This window comes from Arachis duranensis, chromosome 3 (assembly GCF_000817695.3).
Source record: "Arachis duranensis cultivar V14167 chromosome 3, aradu.V14167.gnm2.J7QH, whole genome shotgun sequence".
Classification (NCBI taxonomy): Eukaryota; Viridiplantae; Streptophyta; class Magnoliopsida; order Fabales; family Fabaceae; genus Arachis; species Arachis duranensis.
Genome location: NC_029774.3, coordinates 105,121,641 through 105,142,429, shown reverse-complemented (window position 1 = coordinate 105,142,429; position 20,789 = coordinate 105,121,641). Strand labels below are relative to the sequence as shown.

Below are 20,789 nucleotides of genomic sequence, written 5' to 3'. Positions count from 1 at the left end.
TTTTTCATTCTTTTTACAGTCTAAGTCGAGCATTCTATCTCCTTCCATTTCCTGGATTTTAGGAACATATTTTGATGGTATTTTTGTATATTTTGAATCTTTATTTAGAAACCCTTTTTTAAAAGCATAATTATCAAAACCTGTTTCCCATTTAAATTGAGATTGATTATCCTTAGATGTTCCAGCTTCATTTTTTACTTGTATTGGAATTGTTGGTTCTTCGTCACTAGAATAATCTAGGATGTGTTCTTCATTTTCTATATTTTCAGAATTTACTAATTCTTCTTCTATTTGAAATCCCTGTTCCATAATATTATTTTCTTGAGCCATTTTTAATTGTTTAAAAAGCATTGTAACTTCTTCTAATTTTTCTTCAATATTCATAATTTTAGTAGTGGTTTTACTTTTAAATCTGTTATGTTGATTATATTTTGAAATTTTTCTTTTTTGGAATTCTTTTTTTCCTTATTTCTTTGAAATTTTATGGATACTAATATTTCTTCAAGCATGTCTACTATAGAATTTAATTGTGGGTTAAAGGTATGATAAAGATGTGGTGAATCATCTCCATGGTAATATTTTTTAAAAATTCCGTGTGAAAAATAAGTTTTTTTCGGGTTTTTGAAGTTCTTCAATAAAACTTATAGTAAAATAAAGATTTTGAGAAAAATCATTTTGTATTGATTTTAAGAATTCGATGTCATTACAGTTAACACTAGTTAAAATCATTAATTTTTGATCTATTAATTTTGATATTAGTGGAAGTGTTAACGCTCAATCAACAGAGAGGTGTACAAACCAATCCGATGTACTGATTCTAACCCCTTTTTTTATTAGTAATATTTGCAAATGTGATTTCTATTTGTATGAAAGAATCTATCTTGTTTTATTTGGCTTGTATAAGTGAATGCTTTTGTCAGTTTGTCCATAAAAATCACTTCACTGTATGATTTGTGAATGGCAGTATGCAGGAATGAAGGTGTTCATGAATTTGAAGCATTAGGAGATTGGGCCTGTTGCAGCAACTTTTCGTGTTATTTCTTAGTTATTCTGGTGTCTACTGAAGTTTTTGAGTTTTTAGAGCAAAGAAATAAGGTTCTGATTCAAAACTTACCGTATGTTCTAGTTCCTTTGTTCGGTTGGGTGGCTGACTGGCTCTGCGTATAGTGTTACATGAAGAGGTAGAGAACATAATGGATAAACTTTTGCATTTATGATTAAGTGAATTCTCTTCACAAAAATTTCTTGTATGCTTGGAAGTAGAGAATTGTAAGTAAATGGTCAAATTAGTCCCCAAAAGATCACTCATTTTTCAAATTAGTCCCCAAAAGAATTTTTTTAATTAAATTCATCCTTCGAAGATTTTAAGTTAGTCATTTTAGTCCTTACGTCACTTTCATTGTTAACAGCGTCAAAGTTTGTTGATGTGACACGTTAAGTGATATCACTATACACACCTAGTAGTCCTAATTAGTGACTAACATGTTAAGTTTATGAAATTAGGTCAAATAAACTCCAAATTGAAGGATTCCAATGCCTCATGTTCTCCCCTCAATTAGGTTTTGATTTGATCTAATTTCATAAGCTTATCATCTTAATAGTCAATTAAGACTCCTATTTGTGTGTTGTAGTATCATTTAACGTGCCACATTAACAAATTTTGACATTGAATAAAAGAAATGATAGAAGGACTAACGCGATTAATTTAAAATCTTTGAAGGACGATTTGATTAAAAAAATCTTTCGGGGACCAATTTGGAGAACGAGTGATCTTTCAAGGACGAATTGGACCATTTACCCAGATAATTGTTTTAATGCTACAGCAATGGACATTGTAAGTTTTTTTGCCAAATAAATCTTCAATGTTAATAATGTTTGGTTTTGTTGCCCTTTCTTTCCTTCTAATTATTTCAACCTGTGTCTATCTGACTTCAAACCATTTTTCTTTTCTATTGAAATGTTTTCATTTTTCAAATCGCAGTTTTTGTGGCACTTATAATATTGTGTGTCAGAAATGTGTGGAGACAATTTAGAATAACCTGGAGAAGTTGCTTCATACTTCTCATTTCTGAAGAAGCAGTAAACATGATATTGGAGTAGCAATCTAGCATTGCCACTTTCTAGCCCATTTACAACCTGATTATCTTAGTTCTCCTAGAAGCATATTTGCATCTGTGCATTTTCTATATTAAATATAAACTTTTACATTGTATTTTGAGTTCAAAATAGCTATGGGTAGTTCACCTTGCCAATGCAGTGATGTTAACTAAACTTTGATTGAACAATTATCGAAGAAGGTGATAGATATGAGGTAATCGCAGAGGATCGCTTGTCAAGGTGTACTTAATGATGCTTGGAATTACGTTTTACTGTCTGGAAGAGTGGAAGGTAAATCTTTTGAGTTAATCTATACCCTATATAGTGTTTTCCCTTAATGGAGGGAGTGAAATTGAAGATACTATTGAAATTTGCGGCTATTGACTTCTGCAGAGCCTGGAATGTCTTCTGCCTAATCCTGGGCTCTAGAAATCTGAATTAGCAAAGAAGAGGCCACAGTACAAACACTTAAAAGACAACTTTCTCTTGAATCCTGTAAGTTAGTTTCTGTGGGAGCTCTGGTGTTTTCATTGTATCGCTGCAATTGTGTTCTTTCTTTAAAAATTATTCTTTAAAATGCGAGCAAGGGGTACTGTTCTGAGGACTGAAAAGATGCATTATTTCTCACTATATTGATGTTGATAACCGTCAATGTCAGACTAAAGCTGGAATTGAGTTACATTACATTGATAAGGTGTATGTGAGTCTGTGGCAAAGTTCAATATTTTGCTGAATTAGTATTTTTCAAAATTTTTATTCTTATTTTTTTGCTTTATCTGTTTGGCTCTTTTAATGTTTCTGAGGTTATATAATCAGGAATCACAAGGACAATGTACAACTCAACAGTTCTGACACTGATGATGCCATTTGAGTGTAGAACCTTACTCTAGATCAGAAATACTAGTGGGGAGAATTCGTTGTGTCTTGGGGAGACCAATGCAAGGAATGATTTCTTCCAAGTAAATTGCACATGTCTCTTCTATATGTTGAATTGGGGGGAAATCAATAGATACCTTATTTAGCTGTTTCTTCTCTTTTTCGTTGTTCATCTTCTTTAGAATCCCGATAGAATTTTTATTTTAGTGGAGTTCATCAAATTTTGGTAAGCAAAATACTTGTTTTGTGATCTGCACAAACCCATGTAGCATCCATTCCATTAAACTTGTTTGATGACCCTCTGGTCCATGATGTTTTATCCTTATCATAAGATGCATTGTCTGCTAGTACTTTGGTTTCACCTTTACTGTTGATGTATTCTTAAGTTTCTTGGACTACCGAGGGCAACCTGGGTTGGGACTTGGATTAGGGAGAGCAAGTCAAGATTTCAGGATGTCGTCTTTTGTTGCTTACTGAGGGGACTGTAGATCAGAAATGTTAACAGATGCAATATACATTTCCTTTTACATAAATTGGATATGAAAAATATGTGATTTACTTTATATAATAATCATGTGAATAGATAGCATTGGAGGATTTAAACTCATTTTGCTGTCAGATACTATTCTGCTATACGTTTTGGTCACAAAGGGGTTGGTACTTGGAATTGGAAGTAATGGGGTAGTCTAAGGCAATATAGTGAGGACATTGTCTAGTCCTCGGTTGTATTGAATCTGTTAAATAGATTTATTACTAAATTAACAAATAGTGTTGCTCATTGCTTCATTCTTTTAGTGATTTTCTATATGTTAATATTTGTTTCTTGTCCATTATTTTCTGCTCTTTTTATTTTATTTTTTTCCTCTACTGGTTTATGTATCTCTGCTTGTAAAGTAGCAATGCGGTTAGTTATTACTTATTACACTTCATTGAGTGCACACTACTATTAAAGTATTAGTCAGTTTTTCAGAAAGGTCTAATTTGTTTTTTGTTGGTTCTAATTGCCGGGTCAATCTCCAATTAGGTGGATTACTGTGTTGACTCAAGAATTTAACTTTGCTAACAGCCTTCACATTTGGGACACTCTTTTAAGTGATCTAGAAGGTCCACACAGGTATAATTTTGTATGTTATTTATCTTGTAGTACTATATTGCCATTAGCCATATGATCTGTTGCCACCTCTTTGATGAATATGACTGATATAAATGGAAAGAGCCATAAGATTAGATTTCAGTCCAACTTGCCAAACTAATTAAAGATAAAAATAAGAGAAAAGCCCAAAGTCATACACGCTGAATAATGGGAGTGAGTAATGCGCTGGAATATATAGGTAATGTTGAATTATTGTTGAGAACTTGGATTTCGGGAAAAGATCCTCTAAAGTGAAAATTTTGGTAGTATGTTCATCATTTGAGTCTTACTCTTTGCTTCAAGAGTCATTAGAGTGTATAACTTCCTCACTTCAGAAGAGTGACCCTTGAATTTGAATAATCAATCATCAGCTTTGACATGTACTGATTTTATGCCACAAATATCATAAGCCCTTAGACAAGTGTAATATGTTCCCAGAATTGGAACCACTGATATCAAACTCAACAAACATTGATATGTTTCCTAGCAGACGGGAGTGAGAATCCAAGATGGTTGGTACCGAATCATTTAATGGGCATGCACTGTTTTCATATGGGACCATCACATATTTGGAAAATAGGGTTGGCTTATATCCGTTTATCACTCCATTTTTAATGTCTTTATCAGAAATAAAATTGAATAAATTAGCACTCATCACCATCATATATATGTACTTGCAGTCTTCATATTTAAGTTGAAAGGTTATACTGATCGATCAAGCCCTCTTCTATCTCTAAAGATTGCTTGCTTGGAATCGGATCCATGAGCTATCTGCACCATATTTTATATATATCTTCATCCTCTCTTAAATATGAATTTCATATATGCTTTATGGCCTACATTGATATCCTTAATTAATTTTAACTATTTGTATGTTAGAAGTTAGAACCGTTACATTAAGAATATTATTAGCATTATTACTTTAATAGTTTAATCTAGGATTTAACTAGTTCCAATAAAAGTATGCGTGAAGCTAGTTATTTGTGTGATTTTGATCATTTAAGAACAATTGACAATAATGTTATATATGTTAAATTTGTTGAAACTAAGCGTGAGAGATTTGATTTGGAATGGAAGATACTTTCACCATCACCAAAATGATACTTCTCTTCCTTTCCTAAATTCTAAATTGTATTATAACATTTTATGTATGTAACCAAACTTTGAATTCCTTGGTGTTAAATCAACTTTGATAACGAAGTGAAGAGATAAAGTAACTTGTAAGCACAAAAAGATAAGTTAAATTAAATTGTTTAGCATCAAGAAGCACCGACCCAACACATTTATGTCGCCTAAATTGCACACGTCTTGGTGTTTGGAAAGCATGATAATGTCTATATGTATGTACGCTGTAATTTTCCACGGTAATATTGTTTATACACCCATTTGGCTGTATTTGATGAATTCATGGGGTTGGGACCCTCTCATGGGCCATGGACCGGAACCTACCTGTCCAAACGGAGCAAACAATAGTTTGGCAGAAGGTTGAAGAGTAGGTCAGATAGTAGAAAATGCAATAGAAAAAAAATTCGACTCGGGGCATTTTCTCTTTTTAGGGTATGAAGTAAAAAACGAAGATAGAAAAAAAAAAAAACAGGATTAATGGATAATGATGTTGTTACTTTTATTTTTGATAATGTTATTTTATATATGAATTTTTTGTATTATATGTTTGCATGATTGTAATAAAAAAATTGACAATATCTTTTTTAATATGTTAAGATGTTAGGTTGTGCTAGTAAGTTCGGATTCTTTTTATTTTTTAAAAGAGAGCGACTTGAAATGAAAAATATACTGGGTTTAACATTTGGCAAGTCTTTTGGTGTTTATTTTTTTCAAAATCAAAACTTATAAAAGCGCGTTAGTGGCTAATGGCCATAGCCCTAATGCTATGCTTTGTGTCTCTTAACATTTATCTTTTTTTTTCAAAAAAAAACAACATTACTTAAGTAGAGTAAGTTTTAGGATCTTCTCAATCTATATGCTACATAACTCTTATAGGAAACTTATTTTAAAATTACACTAGGCAAAGCAGAGATAAAGAAGCTGCTGATATAGGACTAAGGAATTCAATGCAGAAATTCCAAAAAAAAAAAAAGAGAGGAAAAGTCAGTCGAGAATTTTCTCTTTTATGTGCAATGAAAGGGCATATTTCAATAAAGAAAGACATGTGGGGAGGGTCCTTATTAAGGAAGGCACATGGGGGATTCTTCATGTCAAGGTGAAGGAAGCCTTCCTAAGCATTATTCATCCTACATCGATGTTGATGGAACTTTCATAAAGCACAACCAAAACAAAATGTACCATCTCATATTTTTTAAAGTTATGACCCAACCTGTCTTCTTGCTATACCTTCAATACTTGATACCTAATCAATTAGCTGACTTCAAATATAAAAAATACTATCAGAGGAAAACAAAAATGAAGTGTTAATATATATAATTGAAGACTTTTAATTTTCTCCTTTTTAAAAGAAATAATGGATGAGAATTGAGTTTTAAGTATTATAATAACTAATATTATTTGGACATCTTACATCTAGTACCTTAGCTTAAATGTTTTTGAAGGCTTCTCAATGTGCATATTGATTCATGATCATGATGAGGTTCCTTGTTCCTTTAAATATACTCCAATCTTTTTAAGAGTGTCTTGCTTGGAAGCACTGTTAGCGAGGGCCCTTCATGCTTAAACAATATCTCCCTTTGTCTCGTTACCCTAACTTTTTAAGAGAATAGACTTCTCCATATGACACTGAAAAAGAATAAAAATAATAATATTAATAAAATTCAAAACAAAAATAAAATCAAACGGTACATCATATTTAATTAATTAAAACATGGTGGCTTTTCATATGGGAAATTCTTTTCAATATTTATACCAAATAAGATGTAATATAGAAACGACTAAAACAAGCACACATGGACATAGACATATTCAAACAGGATCAAATATTAAACTAGCTAAATTTCACTTCACATATGTGTGACAATAATATATATTAGGTAGTAGTGGCTTATTCATATTCAAAGACATAATCTATGAAAAGAAAGGTAGGGTAGAGTAGGGTTGGGGCTTGGGGTGGAGGTTGCTAACTTGTTATGCATGAGGATCAGATGGATTTTTATTAGACACATCACTCTAGCTTTAATAATTGGTTTAGATGGAAAACAACTGTAAGGTGTGGAATTATGGGAGAATTTCTTTCTTTTCTTTTTCTAAAAGCACTTTTGCTTAGTTAGTAACAACCTTACAATTAAACAATTAATAATACTTCATACTTTTTTTCTTTTTTCCGAAATAACATTTAGCAGCATGCCAACATCAATGAGACAAATGTTTATAAACAGATTATTTATGCACTAACAAAATGTTGATAAACTTCATAATTTGAAATCTTATTTACCTTGTAGTACTATTTTGCCATTTAGCCATATGATCTATTGCCACCTCTTCGATGAATATGATTATGTTATAAATGGAAAGTGCCATAAAATTAAATTTCAGTTCAACTTGCCAAACTAATTAATCCAGGTCAATTTTTAGAACACTAATAATAATTAAAGGCAAAAATAATAAAAAAAAAAACCGCAAAGTCATCCGTGTTAAATAATGGGAGTAAACTAATGCTTTGGAATTTGCAGATAATGTATTTTATAAACGATATAAAATTAAAATTTAAGTTTAATGTATCGGTATAAAATAATTATATATATTTAATTATATAATATAATCTCAATAAAAAAACTATTTATTATATTAGTCACGTAAATAATTATAGAAAAAAAAATAAATGTGATTAAACTATTATACACTCTCGATACCTCAAATTTAAACTCATAAAATCAATATATGATAAACCTTGTAATGTATTTTATAAACAATATAAAATATAACCTAATTTTAATATTTTATCTGCATTAACATAAGAATAAAAAGGTTTTTTTATTTAAATAAAATAAAAAGTTATTAATATTATCTGATTCTTCTAAACTAAATTTTAAAACGTGAATCCTTTATTTTTATTAATATATAAATTGTCTCAAAATCATGTGTATTAGATGATTTACATATGGAAGTCTTCAAAAAAATACACAAAAAAATGATCTCAGGTCTTGAATTTTTCAAGCTGAACATAAATCATCTTAGAGTAAGAAGGTTTACACGTTTTTGCCCTAAAACATAAGGGAGTATGGCAATTTATGTGTATTTCGCAACTCACATTAATCTAGGATGATTTACGTGTTAGAGATTAACCCTCAAGATCTTGTGGCGATTTATGAAGATAATGAGTCTATAAATAAACGAATATGATGTATAACGAGTCATACATGAATAAAGAGTTTTAGGAGAGATGGCTGAAAATGTGTTTTTACTAGTTCATCATCAAGAAAAAATTGATGAAATACAAGTGAGGTGTTACGTTCTCTAATAAAAAGCAGATTGGAGTGTTTGTCAATCCGCCAACGAGTTTGATGAATTTACAAAATATTATATTACAAAACTTAGGAAAGTGCAGTAAAAAACGTGTAAAGCAAGTATTTTTTCGGATTCCTATTTCACTCAGGTAAGGTTATATTAAGTTTGAAAAATACGAGATGCTAAGTGATGACGACGTGTAAGATATATTTCACAATAAAGTTAGAGTTCCAGATTTGGACGCTATGGAGTTGTTTGCGAGAATGGTTGATGTAGAGGGTAGCTCCGGTGGATCTGTTTCAAATTTACCAACCGGCGTAATAGAAGGGAGTTCTAATGCCGTTCCAACTGGTCACGAGGTTACTGCCCATGTTTCATCTCCATCATTTGCAGCAGATTTGTCCGTTCAGACAGATAATGCAAATGACTTGAGTGATGTGCGTACCTTCGGGGTGTTGAGTATAAAATGTTTAAGTCTAATCAATTGAAGTATCATGGAAAGTGTGTGCAGTTTGGGAATAGATGTAATTGGCTAATACGTGTGACTATGCGAAAGAGGAAAGGTTACTGGAAAGTTAGAAAGAACAATAGGCCGCACACATATCTTGCAATAGAGATATCCACCGATCACAGGCAACTCGATTATCATGTCATCTGTGCGTTAATTCTACCAATGGTCATGACAAATGCATCAATCTCCGTGAAAGTATTGCAGAATGTGGTCTCATCAAAATTTGGTTTCAACCCAGTTACAGAAAGGTGTGGATGGCTAAGTAGAAGGCGATTGCACATATATATGGAGATTGAGAGGAGTCTTACAACCTGATTCTAGAGTGGATCATCGGGGTTCAGATATATTTGTCTGGCATTATAACAGCGCTATGTACTTCACCTGTTAGGGCTACTAATACGGTCGATGGAATGAGGATATTTTTTTCATTGATGATTTTAGACGTTTTCTCCGTGTGTTGAGATCTTCAAGTATTGCAAGCCACTAATATCTATCGGTGGTACGCATTTATATGGCAAGTATGAAGGTACTTTATTAATGGCGATTGTATAAGATGAAAACTCAAACATTCTTCCAGTGGCATTCGGGTTAATTGAGGGCGAACAGATTCGTGGAAGTTTTTTTTGAGTCACCTTCGTCAGCATGTGACTCCACAGCCCGACATTGTAGTTATCTCTGACAGCCACAACACAATCAAGGCTGCATTGGTTGCCGAAGATAGTGGGTGGCTCCTACGGACTGCACATCATGCATTCTGTGTAAGACATATAGCTGCTAACTTCGCATTAAACTTCAAATCTAAGGATGCAACAAAGATTCTTGTGAATGGTTAATTGGTGCAACAAGATCGGATTAGAGTTGTGGACCTAATATCGGGATAGTGGCCACTGATACAGTCATGACAACTAACATTTTTGAGTGTATTAATACCGTCCTAAAGGGTACACGTAACCTACCCGTGGGTTCACTTGTTAAGTCAACATATGAGCGTTTGGTTGAGCTCTTTATTAGGAAAAGAAAGGAAGTAGAGTTGTAACTCGAGACTAGCGAAAAATTTTGTCAGACACTTGTATAGGTGATTGAAAAAAATCTACAAACTTCCAGAAACATACGGGTTGATGTATGTACGAGTTTAGCTTGTTACACGTAAATCGTGCTAGACTGCTATGTGTTGTGAGAGACGCATAAATGGTCCTACCTCTTTGTATTTTAGGTGAAAAACGTGTAACCCTTTTTATCCTGGGACCAGTTACGTTCAACTTGGGAAGCTCAGAACTTCTAGGACGATTTATGTACATTTTTTTTAAAAACTTCCATACATAAATCGTCCTAGAGTATAGTGTTTAATATATTATCTAATACAAACAGTCTTGTGACGATTTATATATTAATAGGAATAGAAGATTCACGTTTTAAACTTTGGTTTAAGAAAGTCTGATATTATTGATTACTCTTTATTTTATTTAAATAAAAAATCTAATTTTACACTTACATGCACCAAAATGTATGCATTAATACTAGGTTAAATCTACAATAATATCATTTATATTCTAAAATTAACCACTAAAATCAGTCATCAATATATTTATATATAAATACATATAATTAATTTAAAAAATTAATAAAATAATAAAATAAAAAATTAATTATTTTTAAATATATTTCATAAAAATTACAAAATAATAATGATTAATTCTTTGTTTTACTATTTTAGTACTTTATTAACTTCTTCGGTTCTTCCCGAATCCAAATTATAATAAAATTAGTACATTAATAATGCATTATGATGACGCCTCGCAGTTACTAAATCAAACCAAAATTACTAGTAAGCAGCAGCTGCCAGTTGTTTGTTTTGACTCGCATCGATCCCAAACAACTTTTGACAAAACTGAAAAGACAAAACACGCGAGATAGATGCCAATATATCGTCTCGCGAATTTCACGAGATAGTGTTGAAACAATCAATTATCATCGATTCATCTTCACTACGCAATTAGTCTCTGCAAATGCAATGATTAATGCTGAAACTCCAAAACTTCATACCAATTTAGTATGCAACAACTACCATAAACAACACTAATAAGAGAAAGAAAAAGAGGGGTTTGTACCAGAAAAAAAAAACACTCTACAGAAACCGCCATTTTTAAACGTAACACAGAATAAAAAGGTCCATCTTTTTCGACCAAGTGCCATCAAAATCCAATTTTGGATAAAGTCTCTTTGAATCCAAGTTTCTCCCTCTTCGGGGGTTGGGTCTAGTACAGTGTCAGTGTCAACCCTACTAAATTCATTTCCTTTGGCTTTAACCCCATTTTCTGCTTCTGCTTCTTTTTATTCTCAGTATTCAAATCTAGGATTCAAAAACGCTTCCGTACCTACTTATACCTTCCATTCCTTCATTAACAAATCTACATTTTCCACAAAGACACTAATTAAGCTTAGTACTAGCCAGTACCCACCTTTTAGGACCTTTAAACCTGGCTTAGTATTTTTTTTTTGATGTTTATATCCCTTGTGTATTTTGTGCTCTTGAGATGTTTGTTTTTTGTCCTTGCTGAGTTCATTTTGAATTGGAAAGAGTTCTTTGAAGTTTGTTTCTTAGAGAGAAGTGGCTGAAGGAGGAAGGAATAGAAAATTGTACAAGACTTTGTGGGAGAACATGAAGCTATACACTTCATTGTTGTTTCTGGGTTTGATTTCCACGCTGTCTTTTGTAGCTTCTGATACGGTGGCAAAAAATGAAGGTACTTGTTAAGTTTATGGTGGTTATGTATTCGCTTTTCTCTCTCAGATCTCGTTGCATCAATTCAGTTACCCTCTGTTTGGATGATGGGAAAACATAAAGACAGTACCAAAAATAGTTATTATGATGTACTTTTTTGTTCTTTTCGTTGGAACTTGCCTATAGGCTATAGTGCCATTAAGTAGCAGCATTTTCTGTTTCTGTTTCTTCTGTATACTTTGAAGGTTTGAGATCCAGCAACTGTTTTCCATTCTCAAATTCTCACTGTATTTTTGTTATGGCTTCCCAATTGAGCTATGGTATTCAGCATTCATGGTAACTAAGCATTTGCATTGCTTTTTTCGGCCTCTAACCGGGGAGTTTATTTCTATGTAGTTTCGGCGCTTCAAACCTTCAGAGAAGCTATCTTTGATGATCCACATCTTGTTTTGTCCAATTGGAATACCCTGGTTTCGGATCCTTGTGAGTGGAATGGTGTTTTGTGCAATGGACCTCGAGATCATGTCATCAAGCTGTAAGATTCCACAGATCCCTTAACTACATTTATTCGGAGTGCAAATTGTTATGTTGCTGTTGATGAGTTGTATTCTAGCTAGCACATTCCTTATTCTATAGTTTGGGATAATTCTTTGCAGAAACATATCAGGGTCAGCCTTAAGAGGGTTTCTTGCACCAGAATTGGGGCAAATCACCTACTTGCAAGAACTGTATGTGCCTTGCACAATGTGCTTCTAGACTTGTAGTTCTGGAATATGATGTCTGTAATTTGTGGTGTTAATATCTGGTTCTTATGGTTGTAGAATCTTGCACGGAAACAATCTTATTGGAACAATACCAAAAGAATTGGGCATGTTGAAATCTCTCAAGGTGTTGGACTTGGGGTTGAATCAGTTATCAGGACCGATTCCTCGAGAAATTGGAAATTTGACCCAAGCAGTGAAAATGTAAAAGAAAATCAATAACATCTTGAATAGAGAGAACTTTTAACTCTTACTAGTTTGTCACAGTCTCTTAAACTTTATTCGCATTCTTGTAGAAACCTGCAGTCCAATGGGTTGACTGGTAGGCTACCCCCAGAGCTTGGAAATTTGAAATACCTTCAAGAACTTCGGTTGGATAGGAATAAGCTTCAAGGACCTGTTCCTGCTGGTGGAAGTTCTGATTCAACTATGCATGAGATGTGAGTATAAATATTGGAATTGAGTTGGTATTGTCTGGTCAGAATTCATAGGCAGGGAGGCATAAATGAACTTTGGCTTTGAGTTATTTTGAAAATTATTGCAGCTGTGAAAATTTATCTGGTTTACTGTTAAATATAAGATACAAGCTACACCTTCAAAATTTGTTTCTGGTGGTCTGTCTCTTACAGTTCTTATAATTTTCTTCAGGTATGCCTCAAATGTGAATTTAACTGGCTTGTGTCGTACGTCTCAATTAAAAGTTGCAGATTTTTCATATAACTTCTTTGTTGGGAGCTTACCCAAATGTTTGCGTGTTCCAAGGTACTTATTTGATCCTCATTTCATGTTTTGCCATTCTACTCAACCTCCACATTTACATGAATTCTGTCAAACAGATCAAGCTTTCAAGGGAATTGCCTTCAGATTAAAGACATAAAGCAGCGGACTTCTGTACAATGTGGTATGCATGACACTATTTTTTTTGTACTCTTAAAGTTGAAAGCATGAATTAGAACATCTCATGAAAATTAAAAAATACATAGGAGACGAAATGAGCTCTGGCTTGAATTCATTGTAAAGGGTCTTTCAAAGTTTCACTGGCTTCTGGCTTCCCTTTATTTTCCTTTTCAAAATCCAACCTGTTTCCAAGAGTGGAATGAATGAATATAATAAGTAACATTTGAATGAACTTTGTAAATCCAACATACGTATTATCTATCTATTTACTAGATATATTCTTGGCCTTACTCATTGAATGTTTTTTATGAACTATCATTTCATAGCTGGTGCTTCACCTGCCCAGAGCCATCCAGTAATGAACCTAAAGCATCGAGCTGCTGAACATGTGTCGAAGCATCAAAGAGCATCAAAACCTTCCTGGCTTTTGGCTCTAGAGATAGCGACGGGAGTCATGGTTGGTTGTCTCTTTTTGATTGCTATTTTCACGGCGTATCAGAGGTTTAACAGCAAATCATCTATCATCATTCCTTGGAAAAAATCTTCAAGCGAGAAAGAGCATATGACAGTATATATAGGTTCAGTTTCTACACCCTCCGGTGTGTATTTCCTTCTAATATTTCTAGAATTGCTTTTAACATACTCAACAATATCAATATGCAGAATCTGATGTGTTGAAAGATGTGACGAAGTATAGCAGACAAGATCTTGAAGTGGCCTGCGAAGACTTCAGCAACATAATTGGTTCTTCACCAGATAGTGTGGTCTACAAGGGTACAATGAAAGGTGGACCCGAGATTGCTGTAATTTCCCTCTGCATTAAGGAAGAGCATTGGACGGGTTACCTTGAGCTCTATTTTCAGAGAGAGGTAATGGAACATTGCAGTTCCTAAAATGTGCAAGAACTGACAGACAAATAATCAAGACAAGTTCTTAATTTTTCTGTTATTGATTCCATTCAGGTGGCAGACTTGGCAAGGTTGAATCATGAGAATACAGGAAAACTGCTAGGTTATTGTAGAGAGAGCAATCCTTTTACCAGGATGCTGGTTTTTGATTATGCTTCAAATGGGACACTCTATGAGCACCTACATTGCTGTAAGTCAAGTTTCTTTCCTCCTTACATGATTTTTTTCTCTCCCATTCGTTTTGGTTTCTTAAAAAGGAATTTTGACTGCAGATGAAGAAGGGTGCCAATTGTCTTGGACACGGCGTATGAAAGTTATTATAGGCATTGCTCGTGGACTCAAGTATTTGCACACAGAAATTGAACCACCATTCACTATCTCAGAGTTGAATTCCAATGCTGTATATCTTACAGAAGACTTTTCACCAAAGGTATGCATGCATTGAAACTGGTTTAAATGTTCAGACCCACCAATTGAGACAGTGTAATTGAGTATCCTATATTTAACACACTACACTTGCCATGCCTTCTCATTTTATTGAAACCTTAAATCGCAGCTGGTCGATTTTGAAAGTTGGAAGACAATTCTTGAAAGATCAGAGAAGAATTCTGGTTCCATTGGCAGCCAGGGCTCCATGTGCCTTCTTTCAAATTCCGTGGAGGCACGTCGTCTTGACACCAAAGGAAACATATACGGCTTTGCAGTACTTCTACTGGAAATAATCAGCGGACGACCTCCGTATTGCAAGGACAAAGGGTACTTGGTGGACTGGGTAAGAAACTCTAATTTTATCTGCTTACTTAAAATTCAAGTAACCGCTCAATTCAACTTCTTGAATTTGTATCAACAGATTGTAAGGAAACTAAACTTTTCATTTTATTTGCTTTTAATTATCATTATCAGGCTAGGGAATATCTTGAGATACCGGAAATGATGTCAAGTGTGGTGGATCCAGAGTTAAAACATTACAGAGAAGACGACTTGAAAGTAATATGTGAGGTGGTATCTCAATGCATCAATGGTGACCCCAACGGCCGTCCGTCAATGCGGGAATTATGTAGCATTCTGGAGGGCAGAATTGACACTTCAATTAGCGTGGATCTCAAGGGATCATCTTTGGCTTGGGCTGAACTTGCCCTTTCATCTTAGATTCATTTGAGATTGTGTCAATGCTAATGACCAAGTATAACACAAAGATTGTCACATATACATTCAACCAGCATCTATAACTACTACTAACACTTGTTCTTTTTTCTGACTACTTAAATTGTCAATTTTTTCTTTTTCTTTCTTACATGTAAATGGTTGCTAAGAAAGGGAATGGGTGAGGATTAATGCATGACAAGGTGTCATCATTGTATAGCAGTGGTAGGTGAAATTCCAGAAATTGATTAATGTAAGAAGTTTGTCAGGCTACAATTGTATTTTTCGTATATTTGTATACATTGAGCATTTTGTTGTACGGTTTGGGATTCTTGTTGAGAGTTTTACCTTTTTTTTTGTGAGTAAATTTTTCTAATTATATTATTTAGTATAAGCCAATGCCTAAGGGCATTCAGAGGATTCATATTCTTCGGCTTTCTCCTTTAACGAGGACTTACTTAAGAAGTGGGTTAAAAATAGGGATGCACAATACAAAACATCAGCTCACTTACAAATATAAGACACTTCAAAACATAGATTTACATTCTTGATCACAATTTATATTTCTTTATTAAAAAAAAAAAAAGCTCTTACTAGCAGGTGTAGCCGTGTAGGCTTTTCATGACTGTTGTTGTTGCCGTTTGGGAATATAGAAGGAGAGGCCATTCGAGCCAGAGCACGAGCATTTTGCACTGGAGTAGCTATAACAAATTTAACCGTCAGACTGTTATGTACACAATATATTTAAGATTTCTAATTTAAATGGGATACTCTCAAAGCCCAAACAACAAACACTCCTAAACGGCTAATTGGCTAAACCCTAACACATCACTCCTCTGTCCTCTCCCACGCTGCTGCCGTCGTCTCTAACCCATCGCTGCTGCAATTATGTTGAACCTGTAGCTTTCTTCGATTCTTCCCTGTCTCCTCCTCAGTCGGTTAAGCCACATCAGCTTCGCCTCCGCCGACCTGGTGACCGCCGTCGGCCATCGCGCACAGCAGTAACTCTCTGCTTCGTTCAAACTTCTGAGTTCCAAGGTAACGAGATTTCCTTCTCTCTGCTACTCTCTGCTTCGTTCTGCCTTTATTCCTTTCCATGGTTTCCTTTCTTGTTCATTCCTTTCCAATTTCCATGTGAACGATATCTGTTCTCTCTGCAACTTTTCTCAGCTACAACTCATGTTTATGTTATGTGCTAAAATTTCACTAGCTACTTAGTACAAGTAATGATCCTGGCCTGTTATCAATTACATGTGCTGATCGTTGCCTCCACATTAACAATGTTTTAAAGCAATTATTATGTTTGCTAAAATGTGGAGTAATGGTATATACCCCATTTTATATGTGTATACCTTATGTGCACCATTTCTGCTATAGTATTAAAGTGATTGATCAGAAACTAGAAAAGATGAGGATGAAAATTTGGTATTTTTTAAGACTTGTTGCTTAATCTATGCATGCTAATCTATCATTTACTACATATAAACACAGATTTGAGGAAGTAGGGTTGGGGGGAGGGGGGAGGGGCGGATTTAGGAAATATTATTTTGCAATGATGATTGAATTGAAAGAACATGGGAAAAACAAATTGACTGAACAATTTTATTCTGAATTGCAGAGAGCATGAAACTCATTTCTTGTAGAAGAATCTAGTAATAAATGGCTAAAACTTTTCAATAAAAATGTGTATTTTGTTCCATGATCAGCTCAAGAACAAATAAGGAATCATAACCCTATCTCAAGCAGATAGTTTGGTATATATATGCAGATTTGATTATATAGACAATGTTTTTTTCCTTTTTTGTTTTATCAGAATTAACGTTCGTGTTCTTAAGTTTTTGGTATTCTTCTCTTATTGAGTTGGTGCCTTGGTGGTTTCTTTGTTAGGGATCTGGAATCATATATTAGCATGTGGATTGAGTTGGTGGCTTGATGGTTTCTTCTTTTTGTTTTTTAGTTGTATTCTTTTTCTCTGCAGCTGCAAGTAGGACAGTGGTTGAAGTTGAACAGACCAAGAACTGGGCATCCTCTACAAACTGCACTACTCTTGCAGAGGTCTAAACATTTTCCTATTTCTCTCTTAATGATCATTGAGGTTGAGATTGGTGCAAATTTAGCAGAGGCCTTACTGTCTAAAAGAAAGGCTTATATTTTTGTCAAATGCATGCTTTAAGGTTATTAGTGTTTCTGCTTATTGAAAAAAAAATTCACATAGCATAAGATATAAGCTTTTCTGCCACTACGTGTGTTTGGAACTTTGTCAAGTATATATTTTCAGGTTCTGCCTTTTCTGAATGATGATTGTCTTAAATATAATGTGTACATAATAGTCTGACTATGCGGTTAAATTTGTTATAGCTACTCCAGTGCAAAATGCCCAGAAGGCCAAGAACACATTCCCAACAGCCCAGAACTTTGCCATTTACATTCTCCCCTTTTGCTCGTGCTCTGGCTCGAATGGCCTCTCCTATGCCCAAACGGCAACACCAACACTCCAAATTTGATGAAAAGCCTACACCTGCTAGTAAGAGTTCCTTTTCCTTAAAAAAAAAAAGAAATATAAATTGTGATCAAGAATATAAATGTATTATTTGAAGTGCCTTATATTTGTAAGTGAGCTGATGTTTTGTATTGCGAATCCCTATTTCTAACCTACTTCTTAGGTAAGTCCTCGTTAAAGGAGAAAGCCAAAGAATATGAGTCCTCTGATGAGGAGTTTGAAGTAAGATATCTTTTTATACAAATATTTATCTCTAGTGTTGCATCTATTTAGTATATTAATTAAACATGGTCTCTGTTGCTTAAGGGAGTTGTCCAAGCAGACTTTTCCTTTTTTGATCCTAAACCCAATGACTTTCATGGAGTGAAGACCTTGCTGCAAACATACCTGGATGATAAGGAATGGGATTTAAGTGGATTTGTAGATTTAATTTTGGCGCAGACTACAGTAGGCACTGTTGTAAAGATAGAGGATGATGAGGATGAAGGGCTTTTTGCTGTTGTTAGTGCTCTTAATTTGTGGAGATATAGGGTAGGTAACATTGTGCTATATATGTTGTGTTGCTTGATCCATTTGCCTCATTTTTCTTATCTTGATCTCAATTGCAGCTATATATCTGATGCCCTTACTGTTTGTTTAGTTGATACTTGACATCCTACTCACTTTTTTGTTGTTGCATGTGTCTCTTTCTTTTGGAGGGTTAAAATCTCTCTCTGTCCCCTTTGCTATTATATATAACTTTCTTGCCTGCATCCAAATTTACTAGTTTGCTGACTTGTAAGTGAGGCACTACTACTAGGATATAGAAAAGCTTTCATGAACAGAACAATAACTTAATTCTTAGTTCCCTCTTTAGTTAATGTCTCCAGTTCATTATCTTTTGGCGATTTGTAAATTTGGTTTGTGACTGGCATCTCATCATTGATTAGGAGCAAAAATGCATTACGGAAGTTAAGGACTTTCTCCTATCCAAAGCACGCCAAGAGAAGGGCATTACTGATAAATTGAGGTTACTTTTGGAGGAACAAGCACGTGACATAGGTCTCTTGGTTTCACAGCGTGTGTTGAACCTTCCTCCGCAACTCTTGCCACACCTTTATGAAGCCCTTTTTGATGAGGTGTCATGGGCCACAGAAGATGAGGTTAGATTTCAGTAGTATCAGATTGGTGGGGGTGTTAAAATGTGTTTCCATCTAACCACTGGAGACTAATTTTCTCCTTAGAACTTACATTGTCTTCTTTCACATTTTATCAGCCAACAGAGGACCTCCGGAAGTCTTTCCAGTTTAAGCATTATATAATACTCAGCAAAATTTACGAGGTATATTTGCTGCTTTAGCACATCCCCTCTATTGATTGTTGTCATATGGACTGGTTTAGCTTTTTTTTAGCTAAGATAATTTTTGTCCCTCCTCAAATATCATGTGTTATGCTGTACCTCTTTCCTGGATGTGAAAACACAGCACAAGAATATAGTAAAGAAAAGAAAACCAAGCTCCGACGATGATGAAGCAATAATTTATGTAAAGCCTGAGGATGAGATTTTCCATAAGGTATTGATGTTCTAGCGGTGTCGTTGTATAGTATATCTTTTGCATCTGATTACTGATTATTTTCCATCATACAGTTGTGCTCATGGTCCTTCTGTTTTCCATTGCGAGCTCAGCAGCTTGCACCTCCTGAGGCAAGTCTTCTATTTTTCTAAACTCCCATTGTATCATGGCAGTTACTATTGTTTGGTCAATTTCTTAAAGATACTCGAAAAACATTCTAAAGTCCCACCACTTTTGTGTCTGGTAGAAATTCATACTATAGTTGCTTGCTTCTTTGGATATTGGTTATCCTGTCACTTTGCAGAGTTGTGGTGTTCATGTAACATCTATTTCATTAATGATTCTGAACCATATATTTATGTTCATATACACATTGCAGCTAAAGAATTACAGGCCAATGGGATTAGTCATGGCTGTTGAGGCAGGCAAAATTCCAGCATTTCGTCAAGAGTTAGGTTCTCTAATCAGTGAAACTTGAAGCAGCAAGGTTGCACAATTTCCATTATACATACAACCTAACTGCTGAAGCTTTTCATCTATTTCAACCTTCACAATTCTTTTGAGCTGCCAAATTTTGATCCCGCCCGCAAATTATCCAATTTTAACGAGATGGTGAAGATAATTTTGTTTCCCCTCTTGTTTCTGTTGTACGGTTTTCCTGCAGTTATTGGGATTCCATACATGATGTGGTAAAACTTCCATGAATTTTTGCCATGAAAAGAGGATTGGAAATACATAATTCGGTTTTTTAATTTTTACTGAACCTGATGAAGAAGTAATATTTTCTCAGTTCGATCCGTTGGTAAAACATAATCCAATTCATTTGATTTAAGTCCCAAAGTATTTTATGAGATTGGTGATGTGCATCAAAATTGTACTTGAGATTTTTAATTACACTAATTACATCTATGAAATTGGTAAAAGTGTATCATGTTAATCCTTAATTTATTTTCTGTTAATGGTGTGGACTATTAGGCTGCGTTTAGTGATAAGATAAAACACTAAAAATAAGATATAAATGATTATAACACAAAAATTAATATTTTTATATTTTGTGAAGTGATCTTGGGGTAAGAACATATAGAAGTAGGAATTGAAGATATAGCATCAAAGAGAAGTGAATCGAAAACAGACAGAAATAGAAATAGAAAGCTTGGTAAGCAAGTGACATGGCTAGAATTATTATTATTAAGCAAAAATATATAATAGAGAAAAGCTCTGCATACAAGTCATTAGAGCTTGTATGCTTTACAAGTTAATTAACGAATAAACC

At 34.2% G+C, this 20,789-nt stretch overlaps 2 protein-coding genes and 1 long non-coding RNA gene across 15 annotated transcripts; all 3 read left to right on the top strand.

Moving 5' to 3' along the window:
- The first annotated feature begins 750 nt into the window (after positions 1-750).
- On the top strand, positions 751-5,072 carry LOC110279366 (uncharacterized). 10 transcript variants are annotated; one of them, XR_008007278.1, is made up of 7 exons: positions 751-808; positions 965-1,031; positions 1,127-1,181; positions 2,298-2,388; positions 2,491-2,592; positions 2,914-4,087; positions 4,544-5,072. It is a non-coding gene; the product is annotated as an uncharacterized LOC110279366 (long non-coding RNA). The 10 variants fall into 10 exon arrangements; XR_008007281.1 differs by having other exon boundaries at positions 2,295-2,388; XR_008007277.1 differs by having other exon boundaries at positions 1,127-1,834; positions 2,295-2,388.
- A 5,865-nt stretch (positions 5,073-10,937) lies between these two features.
- On the top strand, positions 10,938-15,782 carry LOC107479981 (probable LRR receptor-like serine/threonine-protein kinase At1g63430). The gene is made up of 13 exons (XM_016100101.3): positions 10,938-11,776; positions 12,151-12,289; positions 12,411-12,482; positions 12,576-12,719; positions 12,812-12,955; positions 13,164-13,277; positions 13,352-13,416; positions 13,739-13,990; positions 14,076-14,281; positions 14,375-14,510; positions 14,593-14,750; positions 14,877-15,092; positions 15,224-15,782. The coding sequence occupies exons 1-13, from the start codon at positions 11,692-11,694 to the stop codon at positions 15,467-15,469; spliced, it is 1,977 nt and encodes a 658-aa protein (XP_015955587.1). The 5' UTR covers positions 10,938-11,691; the 3' UTR covers positions 15,470-15,782.
- Positions 15,783-16,025: 243 nt separating this feature from the next.
- LOC107479982 (protein BCCIP homolog) lies at positions 16,026-20,367 on the top strand. 4 transcript variants are annotated; one of them, XM_052258378.1, is made up of 10 exons: positions 16,026-16,501; positions 17,442-17,518; positions 17,831-17,987; positions 18,127-18,185; positions 18,270-18,494; positions 18,893-19,105; positions 19,219-19,284; positions 19,427-19,516; positions 19,591-19,647; positions 19,896-20,367. In XM_052258378.1, the coding sequence occupies exons 3-10, from the start codon at positions 17,837-17,839 to the stop codon at positions 19,992-19,994; spliced, it is 960 nt and encodes a 319-aa protein (XP_052114338.1). In that variant the 5' UTR covers positions 16,026-16,501; positions 17,442-17,518; positions 17,831-17,836; the 3' UTR covers positions 19,995-20,367. The 4 variants fall into 4 exon arrangements, with proteins under 4 accessions (XP_052114338.1, XP_052114339.1, XP_015955588.1 ...); XM_052258379.1 differs by having other exon boundaries at positions 17,421-17,518; XM_016100102.3 differs by having other exon boundaries at positions 16,028-16,501; positions 17,822-17,987.
- The last annotated feature ends 422 nt before the right edge of the window (positions 20,368-20,789 follow it).